The 15282-nt window shown below is 37.7% G+C and overlaps 1 protein-coding gene across 1 annotated transcript in view; it reads right to left on the reverse strand.

The window, feature by feature from the left end:
- Nucleotides 1-15282, reverse strand: part of SLC6A11 (solute carrier family 6 member 11) — a 77806-nt gene that overhangs the window by 36034 nt on the left and 26490 nt on the right. Inside the window, exon 7 of the mRNA XM_064156364.1 lies at nucleotides 5191-5325. Coding sequence (XP_064012434.1) covers nucleotides 5191-5325 — 135 coding nt within the window. The remainder of the gene's footprint in view (nucleotides 1-5190; nucleotides 5326-15282) is intronic.

The raw sequence follows: 15282 nt of genomic DNA on the forward strand, positions 1-15282 counted from the left end.
ATGCCTTTAGCCCATGCCTTTTGCAATGGGTGTGCTCAGTCTCCAGAGAACAGATCTACTTTGAGCGAGCAGTAGGTATGCTCCTCTGAGCAGAGGAAGTGCAGTGTGCCCCCAAGCTTGCTTTCAGTCAGCCTCTGGGGAAAACAGGAATAGTATCATCCCAGGGTGACTGATGGCTGTGTTAAACATCTCTGTCCTTTCAGCAAGAGCACTGCATTACAGCAATTTGTTGGCCTTGCTGTCCTTTAAAACCACTTAATGTGTAAGGCAAAAGTTATAGTACTTAGGAAAATTAACTAGTTCTTCATCATGGAGATTATAAACTGCATTGTTGGGCCAAATGTTTCTAAATGTTGAGCCAGTCTACATCCTCTGCTTACCTTACAATTTAAAATCCTGGCAATTTGTGATAAGGATGTGAACAGCAGATCTTAAGAAGAGCTTGTTCTTCTCCAATTTAAATTGGGTAGGGGATTGCTACTCAACGGCAACATGAGAGCATTGCAACCTGCAGCAATACCTTTTCCTTTTCATAGAAGGAATGATTTGTTTTCATACCAAATGAACAAAGCCTGTTCAAAGATGTGTGCATCAAGTGAGAGTTGTAATTATGTAGATAGTAAATTCAGCTGAGGATTTTCATATCTATGGCTCTTGCCCAAATACCTGGCCTTTCACTCCATTTTAAATTGATTGCACATGCATGTGCATCACAACTGCCTGGTTCAGAAAGTGAACATGGAACAAACAATACTGAGGATGGAAAGTGGTAGGGGGGGGAAAAAAAGAGTATATCCCACAGCTGTTGACAGAACTTCAAGAGTGTAATGGGAGCTGGACATATTCCTGCCCCCATGACTAGTGCTTTTTTTCCCAGTTAAGTGGGAAATACTTTTTAAATAACTGCATCAGGCTTACAATGGTCAAAAACGTAGTAAACTGCTGAAAGGTATTAAAAGGTTGATAAAGTTTAGAACAAACTACCTGCCTCTGAAACCTTTTCCCAAAGTATATCACTTAAAAACTTTGGCTTACCATCCAGGGCTAAGTTTCCAATTTGACTGCAAGTTTCTCACTTGTCAAATTTCAAGTAAAAGCATTCTTTAAAAATCCCTCAATTGGATATTTATCTGAATGCCAACATATGAAAATTCTTAAGATTCAATTTTAAGGATAAATATGCTTGGATAGATGCAGTTCAGACCTAAATTCCACTATTCAGGAATCCATACAGTTGCCTCGATTTTCTGATCATGAAACCACCCAAACATCAAATAATTTCTGCTTTTTACTTTAAAACATAAAAAAAAAGAAAACCGAGCCCTAACATTTCTTTTTAAATGCAGCCGTTGCTCCACTTTGAAAGCAAAGAAAGATTTTTTGTCTTCCGCTGCCTTTGAACATAGGCTTCATTCTGCCTCAAGGTGGCGATGCAATTGAGATAGTCGCTTGCTTTCGAGGCTGCCCGTAGGAAAACTGAATCAATCTGGGTTAATTCTTCTGCTAAGAGTTCACGGTAAGGAGTCAGAAAGCTATTACTGCTGCAGCTCTCATTGCTGAGGCAGCTCTGCACTATTAAGCACTGGAAATAGAAAGCAGTCGGAAATAAAGCTTTCTAACCTGGGCTTCAGAACAGGAATTTAAAAAATCTATATCTTGAGACCTATAGATTATTTCCTATTGTCAGTCACACATATACACGTCTATAATTACAATGGATACCAATTGTTTACTGCCTTAGTGAGTGGCATCCTTTTAAAAGTGTGACTTTATGTACATGTTCAAGTGTACCAAGGCTCTATTTTTGTTCTCATGCTAAGAACGCACTGCTAGAGCACTTACATTTCATTTACATGTATGTGTTTTCCATATTATTAATCTCAGTATCACTCTTTGATCCACCAGACAGGTATGTCTGCTAGTCCCTAACCAATTCAGCTTCTTTATCTGCAAATGCTTGAAAAATCCCATTATGACAAATATGTTTTCCCCAAAAAGTAGCCATGAGTACTGCACAGAAGCATAATTATATATTAAATCACTTATAATTATATATTAAATCACTTATACCTGTTTAGGAACAACCAGAACCATACTCTGAGTCAGACTTGCACAAAATTCCCCAAACAATCCTATTAACTTTGTAAAAGATTTCTTTTGTGTCAGTTATAAGTAAGAAAAGACCCCATATTTAAGCCATAAACATTGCCTGTATCTACCAAATGGGGATAGAATAACATGGTTCAAGCCTATTTGAGCAAGAAGGCATTAAAGATCTTACTGTTGATGAAAAAAACAAAACACATTTCTGAAGCTTAAATATAGTACTTCATTATTATAGCAAAAAGTGCTTGGTATGAGCTCTACAGATATATAGGACAAAACATAACATTTTCAGACTGAAGAGATTCAGTCTGCTGAAAAGACAGAATATAAAAATTGAAAGCTAAAAGGAAGTGAAAAAAACAGATGAATGGCTGCTAAGAAAGCTATAACAAACCATGGAATGCAAATTACACCAAGACAAAAGATTGAAGAACTTCAAACTAAAGTGAGCCTTGAAGAGAAACTTAATTTATTTTATCCACAGTAAACACATTTGGCACTGTGGCACACATACTCCTTTCCTAATGCAGACAGAGTAGTCTCTCTGGGACATTACTTAAACAGATGTGCAATCAAAAAGGAAAACAACTTCTGCAAGTACACATGCTATGCTTTAATTTGGGGAAGTAAATCCAGATAAACAAGAGTAAAGATGAAAACTGAAAGTAATACCTGACTTATTCTGTACTTGCTTCTCAGCAGAAAGCTCCAGAACAAATTGAGAAAAGTCTTATGGAAGAAGAAGGTTTGATACGAAGGTTTAAACATTAAGTTCTCGTGTCCCATAAAATGGAATGTGTCTCTATATCCAATTATTAAAAGTTGCAACAAAGCTGAAACAATTAATTTACTTTGTCTTTAATAAACCAAGTTTTGCCAATTTCTATTTTTAAGACTGAAAAGTCAAATGTTCTTTGTTCCTTGAAAACTGAGCAGAGACTCAGAAATCTGTCTTCAAAAACTGAATGGTTTAGTATCAGCAAAGTAAGTTCAGTGGAACAAATTTTCAACACAAAAATTAATTCTCTAAATCCATTTCTTCACATATACTACAGTTAAATTACCTGCATTATTGTTCCCAATCCCTACTATGGTCCATTCTACTTGAGCTTCTTTCCTACAAGAAGGTGTTTAAAATACTAAAGCTGAAAGTACAGCAATATGTCAGTCAAAGTCTCATTGAAATGGGGAAGAAACTTGGCTTAAAGCAATCCATTAAGCCTTCCCAAAAGCCATTCTAGCATCAACTGAGCTGTATGTATGGGACAAACAGATACATGCACACGTGTCTCAAGTGCTTTGTACTCCACAAACTACTTAGACTAATACCATGTGCTTTGGAAATTGCCATGGCAACAATGTATTGCTTTACAAATTGAGCCAGTATAGTAAATAGGCATATAAAAACCTCTTGTAGCCTGACAATGATGTTGCTTAAGCTTGCACGCCCTCCCTCAGTGACAAATAGAAGCAAGGGTGTAGGTGGCATGTGAAAAATCCACATGCAGGGCAGAATCCTGTTAACAGGCCTCTTCCACACAGCTGGACCAGTGGAGGATGGACATTTAAGTTGCAGGATAACCTCCCAGTCAGACTGGGTGGACAGACCATGCAGGTGGAGGAGTAGTGGAATAAGAGAGTACTCAGCACTTCTTGTTTAGGCAATGGATAACCAGATGTCAGAACCACAGAGTAGAGTTTAGAATTAGTTAAAAGTGAACAAAATAAAGAGATGCCATCATGATCACAGATACAAATATGGAAGCCAAATTTCTTGTCTTTTCTAAAATGAGTTAGGATGCGTGAGGTTCACTTGAAATTGTCCTGCCTTGCTATACTGCAACATAACAGGCTAGTGTAGTAAAACAAATAACTGGGAGAGCATCAAAGAGTCCTCCTGTTTCTCTGTTACTGTGCTACTTTCTTAGGTGAACCCCATGCAAACTTAGTTGTTGGAAACCCTTAGCACATCACTGACATTCCAACACCACCCCTGCAGGTCTGCTATCACTTCCTTTCTGTTACTTCAACTTGTCTATTATGACACAGATTAATGGGAACACTGTCAAGTCCAAAAGCAGCAACAATTAATTTCCCAGATAAAATTTTCAATATTTTAAATTATTCTTTCCCTTTATAATGGATTTGTTTGGTTTGGGGGGAAATTTTGTGTGGTTTGTTTTGTTTTCTGCAGAAATATTACTTGTTTAGAGTGAACTTTACATGAGTCAGTCATTTCAGTCACTTGAAGGAAACAGTCTGAAGGATCCCCTCTGTTTTCTTTTGCAACAAAATAACATTTTCAGCAAGCAAAGGGTAAAAAAAAAAAGTTACGCTGGCACATTTTCAGTTAGCAGATTCATAGAACATATTTTGATATATATTCCCAAACTTCCTTTCCATATTCATCTGAAGATCCATTTAATATTGTAATAGCCCTAGGAGTAACACTATATAATGTCTTTTACTTTGTCAAACCAGGTAAGTAAAGTGGTGTCTGCAAGCTGTCAGGTTTTGCAGAGTTTGTGTCATTTTCCTTCTTCAGTATCAGACAAATTATATATAGTAAGTATTTTATTGTACTCATCTGTCATTGAAAGGAAAATTCAACTTAATCCAGTGTTAAGCTCCACTCTGGAAACAGTTAAAAAAATAACTCCTGGTTTGAGTACTTAATACCTCCTTGATTGCATATAGCTTTCTGCTTTCAAGACAACAATCATTTCTCTGCTCGTTTTGACTGAAGTTTAGATCTGGAATGAGCACAGAACCATGGAACAGCTAAATGTCAGTAAGATATGTTCTCATTGAGAGAATGGCAATGCTCTTGCCCCTTAGTGGTGGAAGCAGCAACTGCTACTGAAGACATCTGAAAGTCTGATTTATGGCCCATGGTACTTTTCTACTAAAAGAATAATATATTCCAATGCACATAAGCACCAATGGCTTTGAAATCCTCTCCACAATTCCAGATCTGTAACAATGAACAACTACCCAAAGGTTACCTGTAAAAATTTTAAAACCAAGGAACTTGCAAATTTTCCCAATCAGAAATCAAAATAAATACATGGACCATGATCCTACCTGTGGGTCGGACAGTCGAGAAATATCAGGGTACAGGTAGAATTTTATCCCCTCTGAAGCACCTGGTAATGTTACTCCACGAATCAGAAGAATCATCAACATGATGTAAGGGAATGTGGCTGTTACATATACAACCTAGCAGGAAGAAGAAAACATCAGAAAAATATTCTCTCCTAGCTGCAGCAAAACCATCTCCACATCCATTTTGCTGTTAGATAAATCCCAAATCCTCTTCCAGAGGAAAAGTGCTTTTGTTCTTGCAGATTGAATTTGTCCTTCTTCTAAACTACTCTAGGGAAATGTAGGAAAGGTCAACACACTTTTATAGACAGCATCTGATTTACCTTCTCATTGTGACAAGGGACCAGACACTGTATGCATAGTGCACCTGTATACTACACCATATTATATCCCAAACGCAGAGGAATTGACTCATATTAGCATGTAATTAAAGGCATGAATTATATAACAACATATGGAATGAATTCTCAGTCACCTAGCAATTATTAAAATGACATCTCATGAGGCTATTTTGCCTGCATGTCTGCATTTGAAGAACAAACATTTCATCAAGCCTAAAGGTTAAATGTTATGCATATCTGTTTACCATTTGGGGTAACACCCTTATCGCACAGAGCGCCTCCAGGCAAAATTCCTTAATTGATCAAGCTTGGAAATTTCTGTTTTCACATACATAGCCACACTTCTTTTTCCAGAAATCTGTGTGCTCTGTACATGGCAAGTAACTGAGCCCTCCTGGAAACCTGAAAGAAGTTCTGCTTCCCAAAGGAAACACTGAGCATAACTGATTCTATTTTACAGTTACAAACCCAAAAGCAGTATGTAGCTATTCAAACTTGGAGATGGACTAAATGATAAATTCCATGTCAGCATGAACACAGATTAAATGACATATTCCAAGTAACCACAAATATTTCCTTTAAATAAAAACATACCTCAACTCAGCATAATTCTCTATAAAATGGATTATATCAGTAAACAATTCTGTAAAGGCAAATTTCTTCCAAGTTCCTTTGGGTCTATTTCCTCGCTCAGCTCCATCAAGGATGAGGTTTCTTCTTCTACACCTAAGAGAGGCATGTGGTTCTGTTCCTTGCATGCAGGGCTTTTTCTTTCCTCTCAATAGATTTATCATGTATTTCCTCTACATTTTTGCACAAGCCAAGTCACTTTCGCTTGAAACTCCAAGGCACAATGTGACCAGAATGTTCAGAACTTTTCATTTAGGACAAAAAGTTAAACAGTCCCAGCAGCCAAATTTGAACTTCTACACCATATTTGTGCTTTAAAAATACTTTGGTGTGAAAGATGCAAACTAGTTCTGCTTTAGAGATCTTTATAGTGAAATGATCACATAGACACCTAGATATCTTTATAGACAAACTTGAGTGACACAGGCATTTTAGGTTTTGTTTTTTGAAGTTCTAGTACTTGGTACTTAACTTGCTTTCAATACTCAGCTACTTAAAAGATCATGCTGGCCAACTTCTATTTTCAGGATCCTTGGTCCTAATGTACTTTCACTTAAGCACCTACATATGCTTAAGAGTTTTTAGATGTCCTAGTAGGTATCTTTCTGCCTGCTAGTACGTCTAAACAACTTGGCCAATTTGTCTTTCAACTGCATTGCAATAGGAGAACTTGGTGCAAAAAGTAGAATGCCAGAAATTTGTATTTTGTTTCCAACTGTTTCAACACTGCCATTGCTCTGACAAGAGTTTAAAAAAAGCATTTTGAGCATTGGAATGCAAATTAACATACCAAGCAATTATAGTCAATTAAATCAGGATGCAGTGTAATTAGAAACAGTTGTGTTCACATTTATATTCAGAGAGGTTTGATGTGGTGAAAGAAAAGAAAACAATTCAGGAAACTTCTAATGCCTACAGATGTGATGATGGTACTAATAATGGGATTTGATTTCTAAAATGCCTCATCCTCCATCACCTCAGAAGCCCTTGAGTGGCATGGTAAAGTAAGCCAATGTTGCAGTGGATGCTGCAGCATTAAGTGGCACAACCACACTGGGAGACTGGAACACCACCTACAAGTGGTGATCCTCTCTCCTCTCTGTACACAACACATAGCTGCTGCAGCACAGGAGAATCTCACAGTTTTAGCAGCCTCATCAGCAGTTTAAACACTAACAATAAATTGTCACCCATGTCAGCTGGCTCAGGAGGAATATATTGTTCTCTTTTTTTGATATCTTCATTGATATTTTTGGCCAAAATTGCTGAGCCAATTGTACTCTATGTCTTCTTTCTGAATGTTAATCAGAAAAGAGAGTCCTCATTTCTCAAAGCTGAGGCACAGCTACCCTCATAATAAAACCGTGCTAGAAACTGTGGTTCTAGAATTGCAGTAGTGTTAAGAGATATAGATAGGTTATGAAAGGCATTTGGAAAAGCAAACAGAAATCTGTGACATATAACTGAAAGTCTGGATGTCTCTGTGGGATTATAGGCTACTGTACAAGAGTACCTTTACTCTCATGGGTATAGAAGAAGAAACTTCATCCTTGGCAAAGCAGAGTAAGGAAATATACCCAAAAGAACCTGGGAAGAAATTTTCCTTTACAAAAATGTTTACTGATGTAATCCATTTTATAAATGGTGTTTGATTTCACTTAACGCTTCAGGAAAATCACTGGCTTGGTAATTCACTTCCCCTGAAGTCCTCTACTACTCTGTTATGCTATAAACACAAGTAGCATCCATGCAAGAATCACCAGCAATTTGCTCAAATTCAGTATTAGGAGAGTTATATGGTAAATAAGGCCTGATCCCATGCTCTGCTCATCCTTATGTTTCATTCAGTGTTTAAAGCTTATTGGTCAGCCACATAGTTGATATTGTGGATCCCAGAGAACTAGATTAATACTACCAGCTTCCTTTGTTGAGAGAACTGCCAAGTAACCTTTAGATCTCAGTGACATAAAAGGTATGTCTCACAGGACAAAGGATAGACAATTACACCCACACTGAAGCATGCTCCTGTGTGGAGAAACTTCTTGGGAGCACAAAATTTGGCTACCTGCATGAAGTAATAGGGAAGAGAGCAATTTTTATCCTGCTTTACCTTCTGGGAAGTTAAGAGCAAATACATAACAAACTAAGAGATTTTATTTTGCAAACATTATGGTATACTGTGAAATTTCCCGTTGTCTGAAGCAGAGTCTTTTGTTGATATGATACCACAGCATCTATGGACATGCAAATGACAACTGGAAACAGATATTTTTGACATTAATTGGATTTGAAGGAAAGTGATATAAAACACTCTAAAGGAACCACAGCTGTTTCATGAGTTTTTGAGTATGTCAAAGAGGGGGGGGAGGATAGTCCAGAGCTACCTATACTTTAAAGCTAAAATTTCATATGCACAGAAAAACCCCAAAGGAAAACCCAGAGGAGGGATTTGTGCAATTTCTGATTCTGTTACAATCATCAAAATGGTTGCTTTTTCTCTTTTCTCTGTGTGTTTATTCAGCATCTTCTTCTGTCTTGTTTATCCATGGAAGGAAATTTGCTTCATAATGGTCTTGTGAACATCCTTAATCAGATTGCTTAAAGACTGTAGAATTTCTTCTTAGGTGCTAATGAATCACATGTGAGCACAGTTTCATTTGAAGCAGAGAGAAGTTCAAAACTCAACAGCTTATAAAAATTGATAACATTTGAGAAATCAGTATCAAAGAGAAAAAAAATCACTGGGAATGCAAGATGAGCTGGAAAATAAGGACCAGGAGAGGACATTTAATGAAAGTATGCAAGGACCTTGTTGGATGCACAGTGATCACAGAAGCAGAAGATTTTTACATGACACTGTAACAGAAGAAAAGAAACACTTCTAATATCACATCATACTGAAATCATTGGCTGCAACACAATCTAGTAGAGCTGTGCCAGTCCTTATTTTTATCTCTGTGGTGTTGAAGGCAGTAAGTCAGTAAAAGTCTGAGTCAAGCTGAAACAGTTTATTTTACAACTAAATGAACTCAACTCTCAAGTTCATTTTGAGTTAATACACCAGAAAGATATTCTGTTCTATCTCAGTTGGCATTCTTTTTTTGAGATACCTCTTGACTGAAAAGGACTTCATACAGTTATTTAGAAGAAAAAAAAAAATCCTGTTTAAAGCAATAATTATTGTTTACATTAGATCGGACTTTATGAACTTTTCAACATTTCCCAAACTTCATTTCAATAACATATTGTGTTCAAAAAAACTGCCAACCTGTAGCCAAAATTTACAACTGGGGGAGGGGAAGAAAAAAAAATCTGGTGGATGTTTTGATTCAGTGCTGAGTACCTTAGTTCTCAAATAAGCTTTCAACAGAGCAACCCAGGAATGTAGCTAACATTAGACAGCAATGAAAAAGTACCAAGGGCAGACATTATCAATGCACTGCAGCAGCCCATATTCCAGGCTGAAATGACTGAACAATTCACTTAGATGGTGATCCTTTTCTTCCCATAAATATTCCTTAAGCAGCACCAAGTTTCCTAAACATGTGTTAACTTCAAATTATTCCCCAGCAGACTACCACTGCTGTTTTTTTTGCCAGATTGCCCATGACCACTGAAATCAAGATGAGCCTTATTTCTGCTAAAATTGCTCTTCAAGCTCATTGGTTGTTTTGATAGGGTCTACAGGCCTCATTCTTAATGGAAAAAAACAACAAACCCAAAACCAAAAACCCCACTACCTAAACTAAATGTAAAGTAGGTTTCCATGTATTTGCTTAAAAACATCCTAATTTAACAGATGCCACCCCAAAACATTTGGTTGTTAGAATATCAATAAAAACTGAGCAGAAATATGCATAGCTATGATCCTGGAACATTATTCTATCTACACTGCAGAACTAGTGCCCTTCACACTCCCAGCAGCACACAATCTCCTTGGTTATCCCTGAACCCCAGTTTGGTTTGAATGCAATGTGAGGGTGAAAATCTCCCCATATCTTCAGAAAGAAACCTTCTCACACAAATAGAAGAAAGTTGCATTGCTTCTGTAGAGAATGTCCAACAGATAGAAGACTATAAAGTGCTTTTTGAAACAGAATTTGCCCTCCATGAAAGTACTAGTAAAGCTCAATTGTGATGAGAGGAACACACAAAAGTGTCTATATAATGCCTAGCAACAGTGGATTTTATTACATTAAGTCAGTTATATGAGTATTTGCATTTCAACACTAAATAATGGTAAAAGCAGATAACCAGATTCTTTCCTGAACTAACCACATGCATGAACAGCTTAATAATGACCTCATCACTTGCAAAGAATGCACCAGCCTGAACAAGATACAGCCAGAACTAAGAAACAGTGAGAATTAGCTATACTGTTACTTCAGTCTCACTATAATTTCTTGCTGTTAAACGTCAAGAGAACAAGATGATTTACCTCCTAGATAGACAGTAAATACAACTCAGAGAAAACTCAGAAATTCAGTGCACTGACTTGCGCCTTCCCTGTGCTGGTCAGTCTCCAAAATGAACACTCATCCTGCACTTACCCAACTGCCTGAGTGCCCTCCTATCCAACGTGCCTTAGAGTGTGCTATCCATTTCTGAGAAAGCATGCTTGTCATTGTTAGTCTACCACTGCACACAAAAATACCAGCAGTTGTAAAACCAACATGCCCTAAATAAGCCTGTGAACAAGGGGAGTTCACTAGTATCATTTCCACATCCAGAAAGCTGCAGAAAACTTTTACTCAAATGAACACTACAACTTGATAAGCAGAGACAGCTCTAGCAGCCTAAAGATGAAATAGGCAATGCAATGATAAAATCCAAGTATCATTGTTCCTCTCACCAGGTGGGATCTTTTTGTTTAGAGCTGTGTCTATGTTTAGCCTATATCTGCAGCTAAACCACAGCAGTCATCCTATCACCCAGTGATCCCTCACCAGTAGAGAAGAGGAATCAAGAAAATAATTATATCAAACAAACAAACAAAAAAATATTTAAATCCCAAACTAATACCAATACGAAACATATGAAATAATACTTAACCCAGCAAAGGTACAGTGGCCACAGTAAATCAGAAGCACAATGCCTACAATCAGGAGAAGGAAGAGGAGCAGGGTCAGGAGGAGCTCGAACAATAGAAGGAGGCTGACCAAAAGCCCTCATTCTCAGGAAACTTTTCCCCTTTATACTGAGCATGAAACTTATGGCTGAGAATCCACCTGTAGCCAGCTCAGCCCAGCTGCCCTAGTTGACTTTAAATTGCCTGCAGCCCATGGCTGGCCTGGGATTCTGTCTCAGCAAAATAAGGACAGGTGGGGTGTTTTGTCCCTGAAGAGGTGCATTGATTTACATTCATTATATTGTTTCCTCCATTAGTGGATGAGCCTTGAACCAGCATGACAAATGAAATAATGATATCTTATAACTATGAATATGTAAAAGAATAATGTTAATTTATTGCTTTTGTTCACATTCAAGCATATAAAGAGGAAGATCTGCTCTGTGGTTGTAGGCAAGGAGAGGACAACTGATAAGGAGGGAGTAAGCTTTAGCATCTTGGCTAAGCTCATCACTGCAAGCAGAAGTGTTTATGTAGAGCACCCATCAAGGAGGGAATTTGCAGAGCCACAAATATCTCAAAGACTGCTATTTAATCAAGTAAAAGTCAAATTTAAAAATCAATCAGAAAGATTTCTAAATATAAATTAGGACTAATTAATCAACTGAAGTTTGTAGGTGTTGTTTTTTTTTTTTTCTCATTTTGAAAAGGTCTTTAAAAAGCTCAAGCTTTTATAAATCAAAGCTATTCCTTTTTGGAGTCTTCCCAGGTTTTTAGACTTCTGAATGCTGTCTAGTTTGCCTTTATGCACAAGATATATATATATATATATATGTTACATACCTACAGAGAAACCTGAATTTTGCTTAAAAACATTTTATATGGGATGATTGTTCCTGATGTAGGACAATTTTCTATGAAAATAATTTACAGAATTATCCCATACTAGCACCTGAATTTCCAGTTTTCTTGCTCAGTTTACACAGGCAGAAATTTGGGAGTGATAAGGTGCTACACGAAAGTGCTTCATCAGCTATTCTAGAGGTGCCTTCCAGATCTCATTGAAGACATCAGTCCTAAGGGTCTGGCATATTCTAAAAATGTTCAACTTGTAAAGCAGATAAAGATACAAGGATCAGGACAGGGAATGATTCTTATGTCACAGAAAAATTAGCAAGATCTTAAGTCTGCAGTGGAATGAACTCAAATTTTTTGACCAATTCATTCTTCTAATCAAGACAACAAGGCAGTTTGTTTACCCTCAGACTATTTGTTAGAAGACATGAAAGAGAGTTGGCCTGATGAATGTTGTCCTCATGTAATTACTAACTGCTCTAAGAATGACTACTTTCAGTGAATCAACATTTTCTAGTGAAATAAAACTTTATCAGAACATTCCTTATCATCTCCAGTGTACGTTGCTTGCTTGTCTTCCTTGACTTCTCTCACTTGTCTTTAAAAATAATCACAAACAAAACTACAACACACACTCCCCCACTCCCAAATTAATATCACCACTAAGGAAGTAAAAATGGCTGCATGAAGTCTGCCAAGTGGATACAATGCTATCTACCAAAAGCATCAGTAGGTGAGATTTCCTAGCAGAACTCCTCCAGGTAGTCACAAAAGGTCCCGTCAAAATTACACCAAGACTAGTCACACGTGAGATCTAATGATTTATCAATCAATCCTGCAGAGTTTTCTCAAAGTACCAAAGCACTGCAACAAGACAGATGCTGAAGTCTTGGAGCAGGTCCAGGAGGAGAAGAAAGGTGGTGAAAGGTCTGGAGAACAGGTCTTGTAAAGAATAGGTGAGTGAACTGGGGTTGTTCAGCAAGGAGAAAAAGAGCCTTAGGGGAGACTTCTCACTCCTGAAAGAAGGTTCGAGTGAGGTGGGCATCAGTCTCTTCTCCCAATTAACTAGTGGCAGTTAGAGAGGAAATGGCCTCAAGTTGTGTCAGGTGAGGTTTAGGTTGGATATTAGAAGAAACTTCTTCCCTCAAGGGGTCCTCAAAGACTGGAATAGGCTCTCCAGGGAGCTGGTTGAATCCTCTGTCCTGTAGGTGTTTCAAAGAGGCAGAGATGTGGTGCTAAGGGTTTAGCACCTAACTTGGTGGAGTTAGAGAATGTTTGGACTCAATAATTAAAAAAAAAAAAAATCCAACCACCAAAAAAAAAATTTTTAAATTTACTCTTCCATCATTATTTAATCTTGTGCAGAAAAGACTGGGGGAAAAAAATTGATTTCTAAATGAGCAGACATAAGTGACATTCCTATAGCACATTCACCTCCCTTCCTTCTTTTGGTAATTTTTGTAATCACAAAACTCTCTTGTCTATTGGACTAGATGACCTTCAAAGGCCCTTTCTGACTGAAACCATTCTATGATTCTATTGGGAGGTTCAGGATGTTTATAGGTTAGTACAGAGCTTAACATATGTTATTGATAAAGGTGTGTGTTCGTCTGCCCAGAGGATGACAAACCAATTTCTATCATCCACTGAAGAATACAAGCCCTTATCACCATGGTGATAACTAACATATGTATTATCCAAAAAGCATTTGCAATACTACTCACGTATTATGTATAACAGTTTATCAGAAATACAGCAAATAGCCTCACCACTTAAACTAACAAGCAGAGTTATCATCCAGACTCCAGTACTCCACATTTTCATTCCCTGTGGCTGCTGTATCTATTAGAATGCAGTTAATCACATTTTTATTTTGCTTAAAGGCAATATCCCTACCAAACAGTCTCAACATCAAGCGCTTAAATCACCTCAAGGCTGCCTTGTAGGGCACTGATATGACAGTGTGCTGCAATTTAACTGTGGTTTTGAGCTGAAGTTCAGTCTGAGAAGCAGCGATGCAATGCATAAGAATATGAGAGAAATCACAGCATAAAGACGTTGGGCTAGAAGACAGTGTGACTTCAGAGTTAGTGCCTCAGATCTAGCTTAGACAAACGCTTTGATGTCTCAGCTCTGCCTTCACCCTTCAGTTCGCCAGAGACTTCTTACAGTTATGTGAATGCAGAGGAAGCTCTTTAGGGAATAGAGGCATCTCACTGCATTCATCCAAAACTTGGTACAGTGAGATTCTAACCTCAGAAAGGCACTCCAGGAACATGTGACATACAAACCAATCCACAAAAATACTTATTGACCTGAACTATGGTTAGTTTGCTAGTACAGCAATGAACATATTTTATAGCCACAGGAAATAACTCCAAGAACTTTTTATTACAGTTCATTCTTTGAGCCAGATGGTTACAGCCATGCCTTACTATCTCTATATATAAGACAATTAAGCTTATATGGAATGTTTTGAGAGGTTTTTTCACTTTATTTTTTAACCACACAAATATTTCAATTGCTCAACAGCAGAAGTGAATAGCAAGTGCATGGCAGCCAATTTGCTTCTTGGGGATGTTTTTAGTTACCAACAGAGCACCAGCAGCTCCCTGAAGCTGCCTTTGTTGCTCCTGCAGCAATTTATTTCATTGAGCCTTCCCTTTCTTAAGGCTGAGCTTGGATTCAATCCCTGCAGGTTGACACTGGGGTGGTATACAGAATTCAAGTTTGTAAATCTCACAAGAGCAGCCTTGTACACAAAACTTCCACTACAAAGACACTTTTACATTGTAGATAAAGCACATACTGACTGCAGAAACCAAAAAGATTGCCTTCCCACTGGCAGGAATTTGATTTAATACCAAACTCTGCAAACAGTGCCATGGGGATGGATACCTCTGAATAGCCTTGTAAATTGAGAAGAATGAGCTAGTCTTGAAACTATTGAGAGTAGCACTAGATGAGAACAAATTACTTCTGCAAGAAACAGAGGCTGATACCTTTTATGTTTCAGCAGAAGAAATATGAAATTGAAGGATCTCTAAGAGAGTTAGAGCTATAAATGAGAACCAACTCTCATGTTTCTGTATTTTAGTTGGGGGACCAGAGATACGTTGAATTCTCTTGCTGAAGAGAAGATGCAAGTAGCACTCCAAATACCCAAGATCCATCAAA

The sequence above is a fragment of the Pogoniulus pusillus genome, chromosome 16, assembly GCF_015220805.1.
Source record: "Pogoniulus pusillus isolate bPogPus1 chromosome 16, bPogPus1.pri, whole genome shotgun sequence".
Classification (NCBI taxonomy): domain Eukaryota; kingdom Metazoa; phylum Chordata; class Aves; order Piciformes; family Lybiidae; genus Pogoniulus; species Pogoniulus pusillus.